The following is a 26318-nucleotide window of genomic DNA, read 5'->3' on the forward strand; positions in this document are numbered from 1 at the left end:
TTACTTGGGAGGTAACACGCTCTGATCTGCACATAATGCATCTGTAATTCCATTAAGGCTTGCTGATGAGACCGTAGAGCACAACAGCAAAGCTTAAATTACCAGCATCCGAGGATGGAGTTACAGTCTTCATCAGTGACTGAAGTATTTCCCCAACTTTTGAAAGCTGAGACTGCCTCCTTCGAGAAAACGAAACCAGCGACACTCTGCAAATCCGCCATTTGTTGTTGAAGGACTACGTAGGTGGGAAGTCACTCAGGTCTGGTCTATACTACAAAGTTTTGCCAGCATAGCTATGTCAGCTAGGAGTGGGGGAAGATCCCACACCCCAATTGATACAGCTATGCCAGAAAAAGTCCTAGTGCAGGCACAGTTTAGACAGCCAAAGAGTCCTTTTGCCAGTAGTTTGTCATGCAGGGAGATGGTTGAACTATACCCAAAAAAGAACTCCTTTTGTCTGTAAAAACTGTCCTTCCACCGCGGGCTTTTCCAACATAGCTACTCTGGTATAGGCATAAAGAATTTGAGGTGTAGACAAGCCCTTAGGGTACATTGTGTGGATCTTCGTAATATGATACTTTCTTGCATGCTTTGCTTAGCAGGGAAATGGTCAACAATGTTGACATTTAAACTATTGTTACTGGGATCTGAATTGTACCCATTCACACCTTAAAGTTATTGTTTCTGCAAATGTAGGCAGACATGGTGGCTCCTGATGGTGTGGCTGATGTGGTTAGGACCAGTGATGGTGACAGTAGAGTCGACGTGCGGGCAGAGTTGGCAACGGGGTTTGTTGCAGGGATAGGTTCCTGGGTTAGTGTTCTTGTTGTATGGTGTACAGTTGCTGGTGAGTATTTGCTTCAGGTTGGGGGGCTGTCTGTAAGCAAGGATATGCCTGCCTCCCACAGCTTGAGTGAGTGAGGGATCATCTGCTAGGATAGGTTGTAGATCCTTAATGATGTGTTGGAGAGATTTTAGCTGGGGGCTGTAGGTGATGGCCAGTAGTGTTCTGTTGCTTTCTTTATTGGGTCTGTCCTGTAGCAGGTGACTTCTGGGTACCTGTCTGACAAAAAAAACTTCAAAAACAGACTTCAGCGAGAAACTGCAGAGCTGGAACTCATATGCAAACGTGACACAATCAGACTGGGTCTGAATAGGGACTTGGAATGGTTATCTCATTACAAGAAGTAATTGTCACTGTTCACACATTCTCACCTTCTAATCAACGGTTGTGAATAGGCCTCATCTACTCTAACTGAATTGACTTTGTTAGCACTTGCCCTCCCCATGGTTGTTTCTTACCCTTACCTCCTACCTGTGATTTCCAGTTCATGCATCTGATGAAGTGGGTTGCAGCCCACAAAAGCTTATGCCCGCAGAAATTTGCTAGTCTTTAAGGCGCTATAGGACTCTCGTTGTTTTTGCTGTATACACACTAACATGGTTACCCCTCTGGAACTTTTCTCCTCTTGTAGTTACTCCTTTGCACTGCCTTTCCAAGTATGACTAACTCTCGGTGTACATTTCAGAATGGATTATTCAATATGCCACGGTCCATAATTTAAATATTTTGTTTTTCTGAGAGCTTGTCTATATAAGAATGCACTGATTAAACCAAATTAGTTTGAACTGGTGCAAACCAATGGGCACTCTACTATTAGTTTGAGTGGCTTGTTTCAAATTAAGTTAAATCAATTAGGAACAGATTTCAGCTAAATCACAATAAGCCAGTCTTAAACTGAAATAAGAGTGTCCACACAAGGATTCACACTGGTATAACTAAATCAGTTTAATAAAAACTGATTTAAGTTAAACTGGTACAGCTTTCTCAGGTAAATAATGTGTAAGTCTGTCTTTCTGGTTTCTAGTCATTTCTGCTATATTTTTGTAGTACTTCATTAGCTCCTACGTTTTATGTAGCTTGTCTGTTAATCCTTTTTCCAATGATTTTTTGTAAGTTATTAATATTTCCCAAAATGCTTAATATGATTTTAACTCAATACTTTACTGATGTGACTTTGAAAAACTATGATATAGTATATTGGTCACTAATTAAGGTGGAAACAGCTATTTTGGGCCCAGTACCTCAGGTGTTAAAAATTGGTGATGTTCCATTGCAGTCAATGGAGTTGATTTCAACCACCTGAGGAACTGAGCCTTTGTTTTTAACAAGACTATTACAGGCTTCCAAGTGTTTAAAAGGAAGATAAGGCCATAACAACTCCTCTTGTAGAAAATCTCATGGGAACAATCTACTCAGGAAAACTCTAGTGAGGCTGATGTTTTATTCAGGTTAATTCTAAGGTGATTCTCATTCCCTCTCTCCACCAGAGAAGAAGATATTGCCCCTCTCTCATGCTCCTGGACTGTATGCATTCAAGTGCTTTACTGTGGTATTCTCTTTAAAGACATTATCTGCTGGTAGTTACAGAGATATTAAAAAGCAGTTGTAATTACCTCCCTAGTGGCATTCTTTCTGTAGAAACTTTTCTTAACCTTTTAATATTACTTTAGGGCTTACAAGCCTTAATGCTACTGTTGTGAAGTAGCTGTGGCTGCAGAGTTGTTTTGACAGTCTGCTCTGATGGTGATCTCAGGAGCTACCTAATGTGGATGGATCTTGTGGTCATATTAGCTTTGATAGCTAGATAACTTTTGCTAGCAAAATTGGGAGGAATTTAATGGTCTCTCTTTCAGTCAGTCACTCACACAGAGACTCATACACATGCTGTTTCTGTCTTTAAGATAGTGTACACACATCACCACACTCTGTCTTTCTCCTTTTAACTTTTTACTATAAAAACTTTCAATCTGTAGTTCATCAACTATCAGAAAAGTCCATCTTAATGCTAAAACCCTTTCCCCCCACCCTCACTGTAGAGAGGGACTAATTGATAGACTGCATTCAATGTGAAGGGAAGACTTGCTAACAAGTACACTTTAATACAAGAAAACACAGAAATTAAGTACATTTCCCTAGAAGTCTTATGATTGAGACTCTCTAACCTTTTTCTCAGAGCTTTGCATATTTTCCTCTCTCCTTCTCCCCTTTTCACCCTGGGGGTGCGCTATACACATCACTGGGTGCTGATGAGATCATGGCAATGATCAGAGTGAAGCTGGAGTGGCCTGAGCATCAGAATCCCAGGTTGTGTGAGTAGAGCCTTATTTACAGATTCCTGCAGTATAATTCATATAGGCCGTATTCTCAGTTAGTACAGTTGGGTGTAGTTCCACTGACTCGGATAGCGCTAAGCTGCTTTATGTCAACTGCAGATCTGGCCCTATATTTGAAGGCTGTCACCAGAATTTAGTTAGAAATAACTTCTCAGTGGAATCCTATGCAAAATGTCCGTCTCTGGTGAGCCCTCTTCCGTTATTGTTTTTTAAATGGCACTATTTGAGAAACACGGGGGGGAAATTTGCATTTTATTTTAAAAATAGTTTAATTTCAACACAGTTATGGATCGGTATATTTTTGATACTTGAAAATAGGACATTAGTAGTAACCATAGCTAATCTAAACATCATACTGTTGAATGCAAATATTGCAGTACTGTTAGATCAAATGCTGTAAAGTTGTCTGGGTTGTGTGTGTGGTTAAAAAAAAAAAAATGGAAAAAGGTTAGTTTTCAGAACTACCATGTTACATCTGTGAAATAGAGCTCTCTGAGGACCTCCTGGGAGGGCATTGTGAAGGGCAACACCCACTGCCAGTGCTGCCTAGTGGTCAGGTGGGGGATGGCAGGTTGTCTTCCAGGCAGTCCCCTTTTTCATTACTGCTCCCCCAGAGGCGGTCTGACTCTTCAGTTACTCAGCCAGGTCACATTTTCAAGTCCATGCCTTTCAGAGTCCAATAACAGGGAGGTCTTCAGGATCAAGTGATGGATTCAGGGCTTCTCCCTTGGGTCAGGACCCGATGGTCCAGACCCTTGCAGCTTCAATGTTGTCTGTCCATTAGGTTCCCCCAAGGATAGGCTTTAGTAGTTGTCCCTTTTTAAGGATTGGTAGGGGAACCTGGGCCCATCCTCTCCACCAGGCTCAGATCAGCTAAGCCCTGAACTTCCTACCAGTCTCCTTTCTTCCTGCAGGGTAAAGTAAAGAATTGAACTTAGCAAAGTTTCTGACCTTCTAAGAGTTTCCTAGGTCCCTTCTTTGCAGGCTTGGTCAAGCCACTATCACTAAGCCTCTGGCAGCAAGAGCTCCTGTGCTGCTCCTTCCCAGAAGTGTAGTGGAACCTGACTACCTACTTCAAGGCAACTGGGAGATATCCAGGTTGTCGGATAGTGACCGTGCTGATCAAATTCTTCTTGTTGACAGTAACTCTGTTATATCTAGCGACCTAAGGCATTGTAGTACACTGTTCTAGAACCAACAGTGGATCTCCAAGTGACAGGGTGTTAATAGGTAGTGGAGCTTGTGATGGACTGTGAAACCTACCGTCTCTCAGAGACTTGTCTGAATCCAGCCAGAGTCTCATAGACTCTAAGGCCAGAAGGGACCAATGTGATCATTTAGTCTGACCTCCTGCAGAATGCAGGCCACAGAACCTCACCCACCCACTCCTGTAATAAACCTCTAACCTATGACTGAGTTATTAAAGTCCTCAAATCATGGTTTAAAGACTTTAAGGTACAGAGAATCCACCAGTCAGTAGTAGCTAAAAACATTCCCATCAGGTCACTGAACAGCCACTGATGTAAAATGAGACAGTGGACATACCTATGCCAAGTCCTAGTGGACAAGTATTTAGATGGGAAGGTGGGGGAGGAGGGGAAGAATGCATTTGGCAGCCTTGTAGGAAGTCTCCGAGAAAGCTGAACCCAAAGGCTGAAGGGACTTGGAGACTGAACTACCCTCTGACTACTAGGAATGTTGCTTCTAGGTCAGGGTTGAGGCACGCTGGTGAGGAAATGTGCAGAAAACTAGCACAGCTGCCACCTGGGCTGGGCCGGTTCTATGGATGAAGGACTTCAGTCTCTGGCGCTGTTAATCAACACCTTTTAATGATCACTAAGTTTGAATCAAAAGAAACCAAACAAATTAGCAATAATACTGAATTGTAATAATTTATAAATTATTATTTTGCTCCAATCCCGTGATCGTCCTGTTTGGCGACTCCTTTAATCTCAAATGTATATTTCTCTCCAAATGACCAAAATGAATAGAAATACAATGAAATGGGGTCTGTGTGCTTGCCATCAAAAGATCCTTGATTTAAACATTTCCAGGTTTTGTGACGTAACTGCTAGTAGTGGCTCCAAGGTTCTCACACAGTTTATGCTCTTTAAAGATTAAGGAACAGATTCACAACTGGCGTAAACTGGTGCAGCATCACTAAAGTCAATGGAGCTATGCCAGTTTATCTCAGCTGAGGGTTTTTCTGCCTCTGCAGGGACACCATCAAATTGAAAACCACATTTTATATCTGCTATATTTACAAGGAACACTTAGAAACACTTTTGCTCAAAAAGAGATTAGACAATTGTTATCTCCACTTTGTTTCCTTTGTGTATTTGACAGTTCTCTGTTTGTTGTCTGTTTCACAGTTTGCCCTGTATAATCAATCAATCACCAGGGGAGCAGGAAAACACGCATGTATATATTTAAAGGAATTTAATTTAAAAAAAAACAAAAACAAATCAAAACAAACAAATCCAGATAGGGAATCGTATCAGAAAATTGAAATTTCTGAATTAGTTGATTAACATAAAAAACAAGTTGACAATGTCTCTTTAATTGGCTCCAGCAGAGCTGCTAATGAGCACTGAAGACCCAGGTTTTCTCCTCTGCCATGCTGGCTGCTGTTCTAGCCAATGTAATGTTGACACTTTTCTTGTTCTGAAAGCTCTCTAAATCTAAGTCTCAAAACAGACTTATCCCCATCTCTATGACAACTGTCTCTCAGGGTTATAAGGGAGTAAAGTAAACTGTCTTCTGATTGACAGGACCTTAGACCTTCAGTGCTGCACTATATTAATGGCAGCATCTAACTGAAGGCAACATACTCAATATAATTCCAAGGAGGCTTGTAACATTACATTACATCATGGTTTTATTTTAATTGGACATGAAGAGTACTTCCTAGAGGCACTGTGTTAAGGTAAGGTAGGGAGCATTCCAATTTTTGGATGACTAATCAGAAATGTAATAAATGCGATGTTGACCATCAGAAGTGAATTTAGAACACAAACAAAGGGCTCATTCTTTTTCAGGAGCAAAAGAAACATACATTTACAATTTGTAAACATGCAAATTATTTTGGTGTTAACCTGCACTCACCTGTGTCCTCCTCTATTTCTGTTGGAGATAGTAGAGGGTTTTTTGAGTTAGTAGTTGCATGGATATGATTTTTCAAGTTCTACAGACAGGAGAAAAGAAGCAACTGCTAGAGATTTAATCGCTCATAAATGAGTGCAAATAATTTAATAAGTTAAGAGATTTCTTAACTCTTCATCTTTTCATATCTCCAAGGAGGAAAGTCACTTCGGGTACTGTTATTTTGCTTATTTCTGAACTCTCAGGGCAGCGAAGGTCCACTCTGAATTATTCTTTGATGCCAAAATCCTTCAGTCCTTACTTAGACAATACTTCCATGGATTTCAAGTGGGTTTTACTTGTGTAGCGGGTTTAGGATTTGCCCTTAAGTCTGTTACCTGATCCAAAGACCTTGGTAAATGCGTCTTTTCATTGAGCTTATTGGGCTTTTGGATCAGGACCTAACAGAGGAGAAGGCTATCTAAAACCTTACAGGAGGAACTTTCACTAGCTTTCAGATTTGTTTACTTGTTTTGCATTTGCTGAGTTCATCCTCTTTCTCCTGCCTGCCACTATCACCTCCTCTACCCCACTTCTTCAATTTATGTCAAGCACAGGTATATTATTGTGGTAGTTGAGGGAATATGCCTGTCAATTTATGAATCCCTTGTTGTTTTATAAATGTCATGTATGATTGTAACTTTCTGTGTGGGTTAAAACCTCCATTTGGAAACAGGAACAGATGATGTCTGCGAAGCTAAACAGGGCCATCCAGGGGCCATCAACACTGAATAGCTCAACCCTACTAGAACAATGGGATTGCTTCTGGCAGAGCCATTGGCTTTGAACAACCCTCTGCCCAACAGCCAGCAGGGAGCACGGAACATCCCCAGTGAAAGAAGAGAAACGTAAAAAATGAGAATAACTGCTTTTAAATATGATAGACTCTCTAAGCAAGGGAGACAGTCTATCCCCAAAACAGAAGACACTGCTAGAGGAGCAGGGTCCCAGCCCTTCTCCAAGAACACTGACTTAAGGCTCTCAGGAGAGGTGAGGACTCTGAGAAAGGATTGCATTCAAGTGTTTGTTGTTTTTGCCTAGACCTGTAACTCTCCTGAGCTGTCTAAGAGAAAAATGTGTGTGTTTAAGAAGTCCCTGTGCTAAAGCTACGTACTTTGCTTTAACCCCATGTGGTCCCCAAGGGGTTAAACTGTAAACCAGAATGATCATAGCTAAGTGGACTCTGGGAGAGGATTCATAAGTGACTGGGGAGGCTTGAGAAATCTCAGCATTGATTTGGAGCTTAGGGCAGTGGAACTGAGGGGTGCCATGTCCCAAGGAAGGGTTTTAGACAGGGAGTCTGCACCCGGGAGTATGTCCAAGAGGCCCAGAGTGTGAGACAGTGTTTGGATTCTGCCTAGATCCTGCTGGCTTGGAAGCAGGTTGGATGCAAAGGCTGGACCCAGTTAACATAAGTCTGGTGACTGTCCGCTAGGGGGACTCAGCCAAGACTGTAACAAATTGGTGGCAACTTGTGAGCGTAGCATGGCAGAGAGCAAGGAACTAAACCACTGTTCCTAGACTGAAAGCAGAGAGTGGACCTTTTAAGTCAGTGTTTCTCAAGCTTTTTTCGTTTGCAGATCCCTAAGCATATTTTGAATGGAAGCGTGGACACCTTTTGAAATCTTAAGACATAGTCTGTGGACTGCCAGGGGTCCATGGACCACAGGTTGAGAACAGCTGTTTTAGGTTGTTTGAGAAAGATGGACTGGACAAAAGAGTTCAGGACAGTCTGAGAGACGAGCTAATAGAAATGTGCAAAGGGAGGAAAATGGACTTTAAAGAGTTTAAAAAATCAGAGCTAGTGAATTGATGCAGCTGCATGAAGTTGATGAGAAGTGGAATGGGATACCAGCCCCAGACTAGTACCCAATGGAGGGGTTAATTCCCTGGCACAGACCAGAGGCCAGAATGGTCTAGCTGGACCAGGAGAGAGAGAGAGAGCCTGTAGGCCGGGTGACAGTACCAGCAATAGGGGTGTCTGGATAAGTTATTCTAAGCTTTAGGTAAGAGAGATGCATGTAGACAGTTTGTGTTAAACCCCTTTTGCGCTTGTTTTGCTTTGCTCCTTCTATTGAGATTAACCCATATTTTGTTTTGGAAAGAATGATTTATATCATTGTAGTCACATCCTGGTGACAACTCCTGAAGGGAAGACTAGCAAGGCTCAAACCTAGTTGGGCCTTTTTGAGGAATCACAGTTGGTACACACCGTACTGTACCTGTGGGACCAAGTCTGAGGGTGGGAGACTCATAGGATTCCATCCTGAGAGAGATGAAGGTGCAGGACCTGTTACCTGAGGGGGTGCTCGTAGAGAGATTAGAGTGGAGTCAAACATGTAGATAGCCCTAACCGTTGATGATGATGATGATGATTATTACTATTTATGTGTAACAGAGGCCCCAGTCAGGATTTAGGATCCCATTGTTCTAGGCACTGTACACAAAGAGCTTACAAGCTAAGTAAGAGTTTGCAGACTAATTACAGTAGCAGTTGGTCGATAGACAGTAGGGAAAAAAGACTGAGTCAGGCATGCCTATGTGTTTCATATCAGTATTTCATATAGTCCTGAAAGGAGGAAACAACCTTTGGTAAATCTTCCAGAGGGGTAGCCGTCTTAGTCTGTATACAGCAAAAACAACGAGCGTTCTGTAGCACTTTAAAGACTAACAAATTTAATTTCAGCAGGCATAAGCTTTCGTGAGCTTCAGCTCACTTCCTCAGATGCAGTTGGTAGAAATGATACAGCAAATAGGTTACATATATAGGAGGCAACACATACATATCCAAGGGCATAGATAACAATGGGGTAGGTGGATAAAAGCCGCGTACTTGAGGCCTAATGACAACCATTGAGTAGGAGGTGACATCAATCACACCATAAGGGGCTCATTCACCTGCACATCCTCTAATGTTATACATGTTATACATGCCATCATGTGTCAGCAATGCCCCTCTGCCATGTACATTGGCCAAATTGGACTATCACTACGCAAAAGGATAAATGGACACAAATCAGACATAAAAAATAATAACATCCATAAACCAGTTGGAGAACACTTCAATCTCCCAGGGCACTCTGTCGCTGACCTGAAAGTTGTTGTACTTCTCCAAAAAAACTTCAAAAAAAGACTTCAAAGAGAAACTGCTGAGTTAGAAATTATCTGCAAACTTGACACATTCAAACTGGGTTTAAACAGGGATTTGGAATGGCTCTCTCATTACAAGAAGTAATTTGCTCTGATCACCCATTCTCACCTGTTTCTGGTAAATCTGAGTCTCTGTGCTTCTGTTCTTATGAAGGAAAGTGAGATTTTTGGTTATGGTTATTGAACTATTATTCTTATCAGTCTTTTTTCAAGTGTCATTGTAATCCAAAGTAAATGTACAATTTGCTATCCACACTGCTCGGGAATGATAGAATCTGAACATTCTTTTCTCCTCTCAGCTTTGTGTACTTACCTGAATGCTCTTCTCTGCCTTAACAATTAAACTCAGAGATCCAATGATTTTAATAGCTCTGGAGAGAGAGGGAAGAGAATGTGTTTCAGTATGTTATTTTCTTCAGTGTGTTATAAGGGTTCTCTCTTGTTAAGATCACTTTGAAATCTTTGTTGTTCTGGAATGATATCAAGATTGCTGTAGCTCTGAGTCATCTCTTGAATTAGATGTTCTAAAGCATATTGGGCAACCAGGAAAGAGCTTGATTCTTGTACAGTTACTTTATAACAATTGGTTTTTAGACCTCTGCTTGTACCAGAATAGAAATCAAGTTTTTCTTTTGACTTTTCATGCTTTTAAAAAAGCATCTTCAAGTATTTCTGATTTGCACAGAGAAATAGAGTGTTACCTTTTTCCATTTTTTTAATTTACATGCTCAGAAAAAGAGGAAGAGAGTCTGTTTTATTTGTATTTAATTCCTATTAGCACTCCATCTTGGTTAACTGAAAATGTGTAAATGAATAAACTAGAAAAGAGGAATCTCTTCTTTTTTTTTTTTTTTTTTTTTAAAGGAAGGGGGGAAACATAAAGAGAAACACACAGCACCATTAGGGAAACATGAAAAGACTCCAAAGGAAATATCTTTCTAAAAGAGATGCTCCAATTCAAACAAGAATTATTTTGAGGAAGTTCTGTGACCTGTATTATGCCGGAGAGCAGACTAGACGATCACAGTGGTCCCCTCTGGCCTTGAAATCTATGAATTCCACATTTATAGGTTATGTTGGAGCCAATGTAAACTACAACACACTATTAGGAGGGCAGAGAAAAAGCCAGAATTTCTTCACTGTCAAAGTTTGTATATGGCCATATAGTATTTAAGCTTAAATTTTAAGTTTTTACACAAATTTCAGCTTGTGTAAATGATTTATGTCAGCTGAGGGCCTGGCCTCCTACTCTCACTGTCTCAAATTAGATTTAAAAAAAAAAAAAGTAATATCAGAATGCTGATGTCTAAGACAGGCTGAAAAGAATCTACAATGATAGTGTCAGAAAAAATCCCTTGTCTTTTTTTTTTGTCTCAGGTTGCTGAAGATTTTCTTTTCTTTTTTTTTTTTTCTTTTTTTTTTTTTTGGTCCTAAAAATAGAGGAAGACTATTTTATACTTCCTAGAAGTAGTTGCAAGGAGTACAGCACAGATATCTCCAAATTAATGCCAACATTTTCTCTTGAAAAACCAAACCATCTATTTTCCTGTAGTAGGCTGAACAACATCAGGAGTATATGAATCCTTTTTGCAAGAAAGAGAATCACTTTCCCTGCCACATTTTAATAAATATGTGCTGTTAAGCATATTATAGAAAAAATAAATACTGTAATCATATGACACTCATCTTCATCTACAGTTTGTTCCATCTGTTTTCCGTCTGCACCTGATATGGGAAGAGTTCCAGACTAGAGCTGAGTTTTTGTTTGTTTGTTTTGTTTTTGGCAAATAGTTTGCTGAAAAATGTATATTCAGTTGAATTTAATTTTTTGTAAATTCGGGTTGAATTTGGCTAATAGTTATGGCCAAATAAAAAAATAGAAAAAGTCTAAATGGTTCAATTAAATGTTTTGACTATTTGTTTCAACATGACTTTATTCTTTTTTTTTTAAATTAGATAGATTGGTTCAAAAAAAATTAAAAGGAGTAAAAATACCCTGAAAATGTAACAAAATGAAACAAAAAACTGGGCAGGAGTAGGGGAGATGGGGGGCAGGGGGGAATGGTTTTGGTGAAGTACTATTCAGTGATATTTACAAACCTCCATTTTGGTCAACAGAGTTCAGAATTCCAGTGACATTCTGAATTCCTGAGATTTTGGCTTCTCTCAACCATTCCTTATGGTTTAGTCTTTTATTAAACGTCTCTTCGATCTTCTTCTGCCAACACAGACTTTTTAAAAGTCGCTTTTCAGGAAATTCTCCTTCCCAAAAGTAGCTATTTTCAGTTTCCAGACTCAGATGGAGAAGAATGACGGAGATGCCAAGAGAAGTTTGCTGGAAGATCAGCCTGAGCTCTAGCACCAGGGCTATTAATTAAAAGAAGGCAGGAACTTTCACTGATGTCTGAGAAGATGATCTCTTGATAAAAGAGAGATCCTGTGGCACCAAGAAGTTCAGCACAGCTCTGGATCCAGTTGAATCCATAATTCCCTCTCTAAGGGGTAAAGCCTAGAACATTTTGAACTTTCTAAGTGCCTGTTCTGGGATTTTGATCAACTGCTTCAGAATGTCTGCACAATACGCAGACCCCTTTGTATTCTCTTGAATACAAAACAATATGAAGATGCAGTCAAAAACATGTTTGAGATATCTGTGACTAGCATCTGAAACTGTAGAATTGATTCATGCTCTTCTGGAGCTTAGAGTATTTTTGTAGGACTGTGAGGATATCAGCGTCTGCAGCAAAGGACTTGTCTGACCCTTTCACTGTCCAGCCAGCATCAGATATCAAGCATGTTCATGATCCAAGGATGATGAGGAAATAGGCTTGCTTCTGACAACCCAGCAACAGGCAACAATGTATTCTGTTTGTTCTCTCTGAAACACTTGCCATCATGGTATGTAAATACTGATAAAAGTGGCATGCAGCTTATTTTCTTTGATCTTGGGTGGTAATGAGTCCAAAAAACCCTTCCTTGAGATATTCACATATCGTTTCAAAGGCATCAGTTCATAAGCAGTAAGAAGGAAAGTGGCTTCTGCGTCTTATACAAAAAGCAGTTGCCTGTCATAACGGACTCCATAGTGTGTTAGAAGCACTTTGCATTTTCTACCCTGCCCAGTTAATGAGTGCAATATTGACTATTTTGTGACAAGGGCTGTAGAAACTGGATGTTTGGTCAAACTCTGAGCACACATCTTTAGCATTCCTATTACATTGCCTCACATTTCCAATCCAAGTATCCCTGTGTATTGCTTTTATCACTACAAAATGTATTCATTCACAGAGATAGTGATATCCGGTTTTGCATAGGATCAGTACCAGCCAAACAATAGTACAGAGATTTGGAGGCTGTTTGTAGAATGCAGTTACTCAAGCACTTGGTGTACTGTAGTAACCTTTCCCTTTTGCATTTCCTGCTTCAAATCCTAAATCAGATCACAAGTGGAAATTCATTTGATTGTTTCCAGGTTAATCTCTAGTGGACATGAACTGCTTGATTAGCAGTGTCTCCTCAGACACTCAAGAGAGGGACAGGGTTGTAATAGGGAATACTGAGACTGAGAATAATACATGTGTGGAGTCCAAGGTCAGACCAGAAAGGAGTGGGGGTGCTCAGTGCCTTATATCATGTTGGCAGAGCTGAGTGGGGAAAGCTTAAATCATTCTAGAGTTTAGCCAGAGCTATTTGTCCGTGACTTTCATGAGTACCAACTTGTGTGAATATATACTATACGCATCCACAGAAACAGGATCCACACTGGACCTGCAGGATGGTGGTGGTGATGTGTGGCCTTATGGTGCTGATGCTTAAGGTGTTCTGAGGATTACTGTGCTAGCACTGCATTTTATTCCAATTTCTGAACATTAAACTCACAAAGTATCCTGAGTTCCAAAAGGGTGTATTTCTCCTTTTGGGGGTAATAAAAACTTGTACACTTTTGCAGATAGATTGTACACTGAACACAAGTGGCAAGAAAACAAAATAATTATGGTCTGTTAAATATCTGCAGTACTAAAATATCCATTCTTTTTCCAGGTAGGTGTTTTTAACACCAGGGGAATACTTTAATGAGAAGAATAATGTCAACTAATTGCCTTTTTTGTGGTTCTTGGGGATTCAGGCATATCTCTGCACTCTAAACAGCTTATTTGAGGATTTTTATTTGCCAAGGGTGAAGGGAAGAAGCTCAGTAAAGCCAAAACTTGGGATATAAATTCAAATGCCCCCTAATCAAATATGTATCCTTTGATCTAATAAATAGTCTGAATCTTGCCTGACTTCTCAGTGAAATGAAGGAGAAAATGTAATACTGTTTTTAAAAAAAAATTCAGTTCTTAAACCTGAATGTCATAATTCTTTGAGTGTCTGAGATTGGTTATCTGTAGTGCTCCAAGGTTTCCTTAATGGCATAAACTGTGGAATTAGTATCAGACTAGGTTCTACATGGTATATGCAATGCTATCCATATACCCCAGAGATCGTGTTATTGGTGCATTGATAATACACTCTAATACAAATTACGGAGTACTAGATCTGAAAAGTAATCTGCAAAATATTGCTTGTTTTTCATTGTGTTAAGGTCCACAGATCAGAACTTCATGGAGGCAGAGCATTCCTGCGCTGCCAGTGACTGGCTGGTCTGGTTCTGCCGCCAAGCTGTAATCCAGATGACGTACCCATTGTAATGGAGCAATGGACCTTACTACTTGAAGAAAGGAAATTTTTAGTCACAGATACATTTTCCTATTACTTTCTCATAAAGTGATTACTGATTTACTTTTGCTCTCTGGGTGAAGGTTGCATTGTGAGGCTTTTGCTGCCTCGCATGCTCAAGTCAACGGGTTGCTGGAAAAATAACAAAAGTAATTCATATTACCTTTTTGCCTGAGAAGTCACAGTTGCTCTAATCAGTTACTTACAACAATCTAAGTACATTCACCTGGTTACACAGAATCCATTACTTTATCTATCTGCGTTTTCCTCCAGATTCTTTCCAAGATGGCTGCCATTTTATCTCTTTTTCATTTAAATCAGAAGATTAAATGATTCTCTCTCTGTCTGTGGCCGTTGTTTTTCTCTCCTGGGTATGTGTCTTTGCGATGTAGACCTTCTCCAGCTCAGCCCAGTGTGTTCTGGCACTCCGCATCGCTTACCTTTCACAGCAGTCTTCTGACAAGAGTTTGTACTACACTTGGCATTTTTTAGTTTGCATTGGGATTGATGGGCCATTCTGTTTGTTATGGTTCATGTGGGTTTGCGATACATGGGATTGTTTTAAGGTTTTGTGTTCAAACAAACCTGAAAAACAGCATCATAGTGGCTGTTTCCGGCCAAACTCCTAAATCTATCATTGGCAGGCCTGGGGAGGGGAGGATGTTTGCATAAAACTCAACTCAACCAAAAGACTCACAACCTGAGCTAACCTTTCAGGGAACATGGGCCAAGTCTCCGGTTTCATTACAAAAGGTTTGCGCAAATCTAATCCTGGCTTGAAATTGTATCCAAGGTCTGACATTGGGAAGGCTGTAGCCATTCAATAGGCATATTAACTTTTTAAGTCTGTATTGAATTCATCTTCCATCTGGAAACCTTATCTCTAGAGCTGGTCAAATAATTTTTTACATGTTGCAAATTTTGATGTATTTAAATTCAGTAGATGGAAATAATTTGCATTCATTATTCAACCAACTCTATGGTTCAACAAATAATACTCTGTGAATAATATTGCTTGCAAAGTTTGCCATTTTTCAGCTAGTATTGAATTACAAATACTTTTTTTATTCTATATTAAACCACCTTTACTTGTGATTAAGACCCCCACACTCTCACACTTCTTTGTATGAAGTAGAAACTTACTCCTATCATTATGACTTCAGGTTCAAGCAGCCACTAAATTGTGGTGGTTGTTGTCCTTATCAATTCCACCAAGAGATTGTGATGTCATAAATTCAGGACTGGCTTTGTCACAAGATCAAGCAGAAGATGCTAGGCAATGGTTCTCGGCCAAGCATTAATAACCAAAATGGTACCAAAAGGATTATTGAGAGAGACTGGCCACATGCTGGAAAAACCACCTTATATATAAATATTCATATATTGTAAAGTCTGCTGTAGTATGAAATTACCTCTTTAAAGGTCCTCAGTCTCAAGCCTTCATTTGGTCCTCATAAAAACCAGATTATAGTCAATTGACCACACCATAGTGATGTGCATTGTCTCTCTAGCTAGTAAATTATTCTGTCATGATGCTTCTGCTGGCTGTTGAGAGCTTCTTCCCTCAGGATCTCTCCCATATTTAAAGGGGATTTAGTCTAAGGTAAAACATTTTTAAAATTTCCTTTTATGCCAACATATTGGTGATATACAGTGGCATGAGGGAAAGAGATTGGATGGGGACTGGATGATATAATTGTACTGAGTGTTCATTAAATGAGATCGTACCAACAGAATAGGGTGCCATTCTGAGAATGGGGGCAAAATTATCCCACCTGATTTCCAGGACATGCCCTTGAAGTCTTGAGGGCTCTGAGCTCCAGTGCACTGTGTGTTTAAGGGCAGTAAAGGGATTAATTTAGCATATGGCTGAGCTGGATCATCATCGCTGGCTTTGTTGACTTTATTGTAAGTTACCTTGGGATATTTGTATGAGTAGGCGACCCTATAAATAGCATAGTATGATGGGAGTGTTATTGGAGAAAAGCCTTTTACAAAAACAGATTGTCATTTCATTTCCTGGGCTGGGGGGGGGCGGAGGAGGGAAAGGGGAGAGAAGGTATGTGTTAGGCTTGCGAAAAGAAAGGAATTCCCCTCAACACACTCCCGCACCCATAGCTGTGACCACTGAAGCTGAAGAAAGAACTTGTAAGATTTTTTTTTCGTTGTCACCGATCAGGCCATGCTGTCCTGATGTTTGCAGCGCTATACCTTTAAGAAGCCCACAGTCCAGAGGCAGCCTGGTATTATAATAGCATGTGCTTCTATTTGAGGGATCAAAGTTCAAGGATGACTTTACTCCCTATGCAGGGGGGGGGCTGGAGAATATGGGGCGGAAGAGCACTCAGCCTTGTTATCTGGGAGTGTCTTTGGCTGATGCTTTGAATAGCATTTGTGGCCTTTGCAGGGAATCCTATCCCTCCTAAAAGGATTTTGGCCACACGGGCCCCAAAGAGACGGGAATGAAGTAAATAGTGAAAGAAACTGGAGTATATCCCTGGCAGAGCTCACCAAAAAGGGGCAGCATCTGATCCTATCCTGCTCCCCACGGTTTCCTCGGTTTCCTGTGTTAGGTTTTCTGTTGTTTAAGTAGGGGTTTTTCTCAGGTGGTAAGCTGTCTGCGTAAAGCAAGCAGGGTGTTTTATTCCTTTCAGTAAAAGCATCTCAAATCTTCATTTGAGTTGCAAATACAGTGAGCTAACCCGCCCTGGTGCAAAGAATAGGAATTCCATTTCAGTGAGTGCAGAGGGCTAAATATGGTCCAATGGATTGTGCCCTGTATCATGGGTCTAGAAGGATGACTGATCTGTACTAAACAGCACTTTTCAATGATCAAACTTGCTTTATTTTTCTACTAAGCGGCTTTTGCATTCTCCTCTCACCCTTGCTGACTTTCCTCAACCCACTCACCTGTCCCCCGACTCTTTACAGCATAATATATAACCTTCTAGCCCCATTTCCACCGAACTGAAATTTACAGCTATGCTGCCTCTGCTGATTTCTAGAAAAAAAAAAAAAAAGAGTGCTGTTTTGTTTTTGTTTTTTCTTCTCATCTTGCAGGAAAGCAATCTCCAGGTCAGGCCTCCAGCATCTGGCTCCTGTGCACTCCCTCAACATCGCAATCTCCAATGGGCCAGGGAAGGAGCCAAGAACAGCACTAGAATGGAGTGTAGGTGTTTTATTTTTAATCATGACAATTTATCTAAATAACATCTCCTGCCCAAATTCCCTCCAACCTTCATTTTTTACATGGATAGGTAAAGGTGCATATAACAAGGTGAAGGTTAGGTCTGGTGACTAAGAACTTGATCCTGTAAGTTGCAGAGAACTCTGGCGTCTATCCAGCAAAACACTTAAGCACATGAAAAGTCCGTCAGAGTCAATGGGACTGCATATGTTTAAAGTTAAGTTTGTAATTTTGCTGGACTGGTGATAGACTGCTCAGCATCTTTCAGGATCAAGCCTGAAGATGACAACCATGGGTGCATTAGAGAGATTTTATTTCTTTTTGAAGTAGTTTTGTGCTTTAGGTCAAGCAATTTTAAAATCACGACTGGATGTCTTTTTAAGTGACATGCTCTACTTCAGCTACTGGTATTTAGCTTGAAGTGGGAATCACTGGGTGAGATTTTTTTTTATAGCCTGTGTTATGCAGGAGATCAGACTAGATGATCACATTGGTCCCTTCTGAACTTAAAATCTATGAATTTATAATAGAGTCCAGAGAAGAGTGTTAAAAAAGTTCAATCCTCTCAGAGTTTGAGAGATCCTATGCATAGGCCAAAGGAATTGTCCTGACCAGACCTAGATCATGCTTTGGGGAAAACTTAGTCCCAGATTCAGCATGGTATTTAAACACATGCTTGTCTTTAAGCGCGAGAGTTGTCCCACTGAAGTCAATGGGACTGCTCATGTGCTTCAAGTTAGGCACAAACTCAGTTAAGTATCTCGTTAAATCATAGCCTAATAGAATTACTTGCACTTTTCAAAAATGGTGCTCTACAATGTACATCTCCCAAGTGGTTTCTCAATAACCTGTATAGAAGCGCACTGCCCATCTATCAGGGGGAACTCATATGGAACTAGGGATGTGATATGTACACTAAGTTCTTTGATGCAATGCTTGCATTAATTTGTATTAGGATTGGAAAGGACAGATTGATATTTAATCCATTTCTCTATATCACTGCAAGATAATATGTATAGATTCCTACAGCATCCCTCGTGGTTCTGTCTTGCTTTTCCTTTAGAACTTCTAGTGTTGGAGATTCAATGACCTGCCGTGGCATCTAGTATGTAACTGCCATCATGGTCAAAAAGTGCAGCCTAAATCTGTAACCTAAATGTTTCCTTCCTTAATGTCTCCACAATGATGGCCGAAAATAATTCCCTGCTCACACCCTTCATTTTTGTTAACTCCTTGCAGGCTATTTGTCATTGTTGCATATGGAAGGCAATGGGTCCTGGTGGCTAGACCACTAGACTGGGACTCAAGAGATCTGAGTTCTAGTCCTGACTCTGCCAGTAGCCTGCTGGGTGACGTTAGGCAAGTTGTGTGCTTCAGTTTCCCCATAATGATACTGACCTTCTTTGAGATCTGCTGATGACAGGTGCTATACAAGAGTAAGGTATTTGTTTCTGAAGTTTTCTTTTCTTTCCCACAGGTGTATACATTCATAGCTTAATCTCACTTTTATTAGTCACATTTTCTAAACTTTTTATAACTTTCGCTACCCTTTGGCGTCTCTCTAATTTAGTGACAACTTTTTGCAGTGCTGCTGTACTGTGTATACCCCCTGAGGAGGTGCTTTTATAGCCATAGGACAATGTGGAGTATGCCCTTGCCTAAAGATGATGTGTGGTGTGTAACCTTCCAGTATGGTATATGTGACACCTACCTCCAATCAGCCCATGATACCAGCCTCCATTGTCCACTTATCAAATGAGCACCTTTATGCATTCTCCCATGCTGCCTCACATGCTTGGGAGGAGTTCCCTGTAAACACCCACAAAATGAACTCCGTATCCTCCTTCAACACCTTCCTTAAAGCTCTCCTTTTCTTTCATGCCTACAAAACACTTGACAACATTTAGGTTGCTGATGTGCTGATATGACTGCCTATCAGGTTGGCCAACATTGTTTCTTTGTACTCCCCTGTCTGTGTCTGTCCATCTGTTGTCTCTTGTCTTATACTTAGATAGTCTTTTTTTGTTCTGTTTGTACAGCGCCTAGCACATTGGGTTCCTGGTTCATGACTAGGTACTATAGTAATACTGCATATTATTTATTTATTTATTATACCAGGGTCTATGATGTATGTTCTTTGAAGGAATATTCCTTTGGCCTTATGGTTGTATATGTGTCCTTACTTATGGATATATTGGACACACTTCTGCATCTTTCGAAGTAGCAAAATTCAGAATTGGACCCTGGCGTACATTCTGTAAATGGACAATTATATAGGCCTATGGATGTATGTTGAGAGTTCTTCAGAGGGAAACTATTATAACTCTATGCTATGGTCATGTTATAAAGCCTTAGGGAAAGGTCTTGTAGACGTTAATAGGAATGAAACGTGTAGGAGTCTATAAAAATAGATTTATATTGAAATTACTCTGAAAACCAACCTAATTTAATACAGGATGGTATCATTTCATAGGCTTCTGTTTTTAACTGCCCATATGGAATTAGTTGGTAAGACTAAAACTCTCAATTACATTTTATAGATGTTTAAAAAAGTATGAAAAGGTTATTCTTCCTATTCAGTTGCATAGGACTTTTCCGTAAGAGTGTCCATATTGCCCATTGGATGTATTTGCACCCCATGAATGTGAATCTGTATGGTTCCATCATATTCTGGCTCTTTTTGATATCTTGTTCTAGCCAGAGCTATTGGTCCCTCACCTTAAAGAGCAATGGATTGAAGTGTGTGCGTGTGTGTGTGTATTTGTATTTATTCATACACTACATTTACATATACATTAAATAGTATATCAACACTATTCCCACTGGTATTCACTTGTCACAACATCAATTAAGATGAATGCTTTTCTTTTCCATGTCTATGGTCTCCCTTATAAATCATCATTTCATATACTGTTAATTTGTACACCGAATCATGCCTCTTCCTATTAATGTTTTTGCAAAACTAAGTCTTGTAGTTGGGAATTGAGTATGCAGATGAGAAGAGACATATATCATCAGAAACTCACATGAGGAGGGGGAGTCTTTGCATGTGGCTATGCCACTATCCCTTTTTAAATGTGGAGTGTGGAGGAGCTAGGCACTTCTCACATCAGGACATAGTAGTGAATCTAGTCTTCCCATACAATTAAAAATCACTGAAATTGAATATAGATTGTATTGGAAGATGATTTTAGGATGAGCAATTATGTTTTGCTCTTTCTCTTTCAGCATTTTAGACTTGATTCTGGCCAACAAGGTAGAATTGGCTGCAAATCTGAAAGAGGAAGGCAATTTGGGTGAAAGTGATCATGAAATAAGATTTCATAATTCTAAGAAAAAGGAGGAGTGAGAGAAGCAGAATAAAGACAATGGACTTCAAAAAAGTAGACTTTAATGAACTCAGAGAATTGGTAGATAGGATCCCATGGGAAGAAAATCTGTGGGATTAAAGGAGTTCAGGAGAGCTAACATTTCCCAAGGAGACTCTATTAAAGGTTCAACTGCAAATTATCCCAGTGTAAAGGAATTATAGGAAGAACAGTAAGAATCCAATATGGCTCCATCAGGAGCTGTTTAATTAACTGAAAATCGAAAAGGAATCCTACAGAAAATGGACACATGGATGAATTGCTAAGAAGGAGTAGAAAAGAATAACACAAACATGAAAGAACAAAACCAGAAAGGCTAAGGCACAAAATGAGTTAAATCTAGCAAGGGATGTAAAAGGCAAGAAGAAGAGGCTCTGTAACTACATTAGGAGCAAGAGAAAGATGAAGGAAAGTGTAGGTCTTCTACTTAGTGGGGAAGAAGAGCCGATGACATCAAGAAGGCTGATGTGTTTGGATGAGGTCCATGGCAAACCTGAGAACAAAGTGGATGGGGGAAGCAGTTAATGTACTATATCTTGATTATAGTAAGGCTTTTGACACCATCCCACATGAAACTCTCATAAGCAAATTAGGGAAATGCTGTCTAGATTAAACTACTATAAGGTGGGTGCACAACTGGTTGAAAGACCATACTCATTAGTTATCAACTGGTTGCTGTCAAACCGGGAGTGTGTATCTAAAGGGATCCCACAGGTATCAGTCCTGGGTCCAGTCAATATTTTCATTAATGATTTGGATAACAGAGTGAAGAGTGTGCTTATAACATTTGTGGATGGCACCAAGCTGGGAGGGATTGCAAGCACTTTGGAAACCAGCATTAGAATTCAAAATGACCTGGACAAATTGGAGAATTGTTCTGAAATCAACAAGATGAAATTCAATCAAGACAAGTGTAAAGTACTACACTTAGGAAGGAAAAAATCAAATGCATGAATACAAAATGGGGAATAACTAGCTAGATGGGAGTACTACTGAAAGGGATCTACGGTTATATTGGATAACAAACTGAGTATGAGTCAACAATATGATGCAGTTGTCAAAAAGGCTAATATCATTCTGGGGTGTATTAACAGGAGTGTGTATGTAAGACACAAAAGGTAATTGTCCTACTCTACTTGGCACTGGTGAGGCCTCCGCTGGAGTAGTGTGTCCAATTCTGGGAGGCACACTTCAGGAAAGATCTGGATTAATCTAAGAGAGTCCAGAGGAGAACAACAAAAATGATAAAGGGTTTAGAAAATCTGACCTATGAGGAAAGGTTAAAAAAATGGGGCATGTTTTGTCTTGAGAAATGAAGACTGAGCAAGGAACCTGATAAGTCTTCAAATATGTTAAATGCTGTTACAAAGAACACAGTGATCAATTGTTCTCCATGTCCACTGAAAGGAGGACAAAAAGTAATTGGTCTAATCTGCAACAAGGGAGATTTAGGTTAGATATTAGAAAAATCTTTGACTGTAAAGGTATTTATGCCTGGAATAAGTTTCTAAGGGAGGTTGCAGAATCCCCGTTAGTGGAGGTGTATAAGAATAGGTTGGCAAAATACCTGTCAGGGATGATCAAGATTTACTGGGTCCTGCCTCAGCACAGGGGCGCTGGATTTGATGACCTTTTGAGGTCCATTCCAGTCCTGCATGTCTATGATTATATGACAAATAATGTTGTTCCCAGAGAATTCTATGAAGGCCTGGACCCTTTCAAACTGGTTTTTACCTTCCATTGTTCTCAGTGGCGTTCAAACTACAGCTACCCTTAACAAAAGTGCTCTCTTTCAAAATGGTTATTGCCTTCCTTTGCTCACAATAGGAGTGAAGCAAAGTTGCCCTCATCTAAGATAATTGCACCTGATAGCACAGGGAGGCACCAACTTAGGTGAGGGCTGCTTGGATTAGTTTCTCTCTCTAGAAAAACATTATTATGCAGCTTCTGCTGACATAAATGGTCAGTTAAGAATAGTAGCAAAAAATGACTGTCCTGAAAATGTATTTAAAAACCCTACCCATTGCACTAAGTGTACTCAACTGCAGGAGTCAGAAGGTAGACTGATGTGTATGTGTAGGGGGGATTGGAAAGGAAAGGTATACTGGAAGAGGGGTGCATGCGTGCATGCAGATGATGTGGGAGATAGAAAAGAGGGGAAAATTGGATCATAGGCAGTGGCTACTTTGTTCCAGAGAAGAGTGAAGCAGCCAGAACACACCAATGAATCTAACCCTGAAAGTTAAAATTTAAAGGAGAGGGTGGTATAAGGTTGATAATGTATAGAAATCAGGGGCGTGCGCAAAGCGGGGTACAGAACTTCTCCAGCCTTGTGGCTGCAGGGTGGGGGAGGGGAGAGGGAGGCGAGTGAAGTCCTCTGGCCCCAGTGCTGTGGAGGAAGGAGGAGTGAGCTTCTCCAGGCCTGAAGTTGTAGGGGTGGGCAGAGCTAGCTCCTCTGGCTCCAGGGCCACAAGGGGCTGGGGGGCACAGAGCATGTCCCTCCAGAATTTATCAAATTTTTATTCCTGGGTACGCCCCTGTTAGAAATATCACATGGCAATGTTTCTTGTTTAGTATTCATGTATGAGAATTTTAATATTTAAACAAAGAAATTCCCAAATAAAAATTGTGTTAACCTTAATTCCAGTTTATCAGTAACTTAAAGGTGGTAATAGTACAGAGTTGTAATTGTCCCTAAAACAAGCATTACAAACTCAGAAAATTCAGAATTAAAGTTAAACTTGAAATAAATCCAAATATGGTAAAGTACGGAAATACACAGTAAAGGCTCCCAGATAACCTTAACTCCACCCAGTAGTGGCACCAGGAGGGAAAAAAATAAAAAACCCCTAATGTAACTTTAAAAATAAATTTAATATAATTTAGAACAACAAATATTATGCAGTGATCATAACTGTATGTTTATTGATTGCTGTCCATATAGGTGGATGTGGTAAGTGGATTCATATCTTAGCCTACCATATTTGAAAGCTTTTCCTCCTTTAAATGGTTTATTTACAAATCCGTTCATCTGTAATTTTGAAAAGCTCACTCCATGATAGGAATTATAGAAAGGTCCTTTCTAACTGTTACAAGTCAGGATATATCTCATTTGAAATTAGAATGTTCAGCCAACTGGGTGATCTGACTGGCTCAATATCCATGGCTGCTTGCCCCTCTAAATTAAATTATCCAGGTTAGTTTGCATTGCGTTTCAAAGCACTCTGACTGCAGCTTGCGGCGCTGTCACATATGAGGTGGCCAAAGGGCTTCAGTAAAACCTGATTTGGCTTTGAACTATACTGGGGCACTTCTTAAGGAGAAACCAAGTTAACAAGCTGAGCAATATCTACAGCTAGTTGTAGTCAAACACAAGTAATTACAATTGCCCCTAAATTCTACTCTGTGGATATTAATTTCTCTTCAAATTGGGGCAGAGTTAGTGTTTTTCCATACACAAAGAGCAATCATATACCCAAAAGAACTTTGATTTATATGAAATCAATAACAAATCAAGAACAAACAAATGGAAAGTCTCCATCTGAGAGAGCACAGTGTGTGTGTCTCACCTCTATAGCAGCCTGGATCTGAACACCCGGCAGCTGCCTCTCTTTCAAGGAGCAGATCTGTTTCAATTTACAAGTGCAATCATAGCAGATACAAGTTACATTCATGATAGTGGTAAAGGGACTATCTCCTAATATTTTTGTATTGTGATGTTTTCTTTCATACTGCAAAATATTGAACAGGAGGAGTTTCTGGCTTTTCCCAAATTCTAGGTTGGCTTTATGCTTGCCTTATCCCATTGTCTTCCTGATTCAAAGTAAACCTCTGCACATGAACAATTCCACCAGCAAGTGCAAAACAACTTAACCGGGCAAAGTATTAATTAAGACTCCACCCAACTCAGTCTTCAGCAGAAAACTATCTGTACATCAGAAATATAAATATAATAATTTGGACTCAGTCACCCTTTATATTCCATGCAGCATTTCAGATGAGAGGGCCATAGTGGCACCTTCCAGTCTTAACATGTATGGGGCTGACTTTCTGTTGTTATGTACCCTGTGGAGTAAGGCTGGTTGAAAATTTTCTGATGGAACATTTTTCCACCAAGAAATACTGATTAGTTTAAATTGAAACATTTTGTGGGAATGTACGAAATTCATCAAAATTTCTGACAAAAAATTATCAGAAAATTTTGCTTCAATAAGGTCAAAGCAACTATAGTTTTAACTTTAACATTACTGTATAAGAGTCTCATTCTAAATTATAGTAAAATATAAAAGTAGAAACTATGAAGTCAAAGTGCTTCAACCTTTTTGAGCCAAAGCCTTTTGATAAAGTGATATGATATTTCCACAATGAATTTTTTTTTTCATTCTGATTTGTGACTTGAGGAAATATTGAAATGTCAGAATTTTCCTCAGAATGGGAATTCCACGTTTCAACCAGCTCTATCCTGGAATCATTTACGCCAGAGGAAAGTGAGTGCAAAATGGGTATAAATGCCACTAGATGGGAATGGTAAAATTGTATGCCCATTTTTGTACTGATGTAAATGACTAGGTGCAGGGTCACAGAGAATCAGGCCCATAGGGGTTAAGACCAGAAGATGCCACTATGATAATCTAGTCTGACTTGAATAACACACAGGCCAGAAAGGGCAGCAGAGTACAAATTTGTTTTATTTATACTTCTGATAGAAAATCAGGTCCTATGAATGTCTGACCTATTCAGGGAGAACAGAGAAAAAAAATCTATTTTGGTCTAAACTGGGTTATGAAAATAGGCCACTTTATCTTTAGAAACTTTGAAGGGAAAGTCTTGGAGAAACATGATGTGAATGGAGGTACTTTTAACCTGTTCTGTTTCTTTTTAGGGAATTTTGATTCCTGATTAAAAATCAGGACTCAGGATCTGTGTGCTTTCTTGCTTAGCTTCCCAAATTGATTGTCCCCAACCATCTTCCTTTATAATCTACGCCCTAACAATATGGGCCATTAGATGTTACCAATCACTGGTTAGTTTAGCAAGGAAGGTGTCCTACTTGAATTCTGTCTTGTGTTTGAGTGGGGTCACTGTTTTGGACAGTGGAGGCCTCATCTGCTTCTTTGTCTCACTGTTCAATTTAGCTCCCCATAAACTGGGCAGGAAATTAGAATTTCAGGCATTGTATGATAGGGAAGAACAATCATCTTCACTAGAATGAAGTAACCGGGCTTTCAAATGACTTTGTTTTACCTGATGTACTATAAAAATTGTTTGACAGTTCTGGCTACCACTTTCATGTAGACTACTGCTTTATTGTGGGGATGAACTTGAAGGAAAAATGGGTGGATTCAGTGACATTGTGCTCATATGAGTAAGGAAAGCAGGATTTGTTCCCAAGTGAGCTCAAGTCCTGAAAAGCCATCATTGTTGTTTATTATTATTTGTATTATAGCTCTTAGATGCCTTGACTAAAGTTGGGGCCCTGTTGTGTTAGGCGCTGTACAAACACATAATTCAAGCCTCAAAGAGCTTACAATTTACATGGACATGACGGACGAAAGGTGGGAGCGGAAGTGACTTGC

General features: G+C 39.9%; 1 protein-coding gene across 1 annotated transcript in view; it reads left to right on the forward strand.

Moving 5' to 3' along the window:
* Positions 1–26318, forward strand: part of DGKI (diacylglycerol kinase iota) — a 280275-nt gene that overhangs the window by 76425 nt on the left and 177532 nt on the right. Inside the window, 1 exon segment of the mRNA XM_067536328.1 lies at positions 17248–17356. Within this exon segment, the coding sequence (XP_067392429.1) occupies positions 17248–17356 (109 nt within the window).

This window comes from Emydura macquarii, unplaced genomic scaffold, assembly GCF_026122565.2.
Source record: "Emydura macquarii macquarii isolate MOO-44397 ecotype Brisbane River unplaced genomic scaffold, CSIRO-AGI_Emac_v2 contig_3530, whole genome shotgun sequence".
Lineage (NCBI taxonomy): Eukaryota > Metazoa > Chordata > Testudines > Chelidae > Emydura > Emydura macquarii.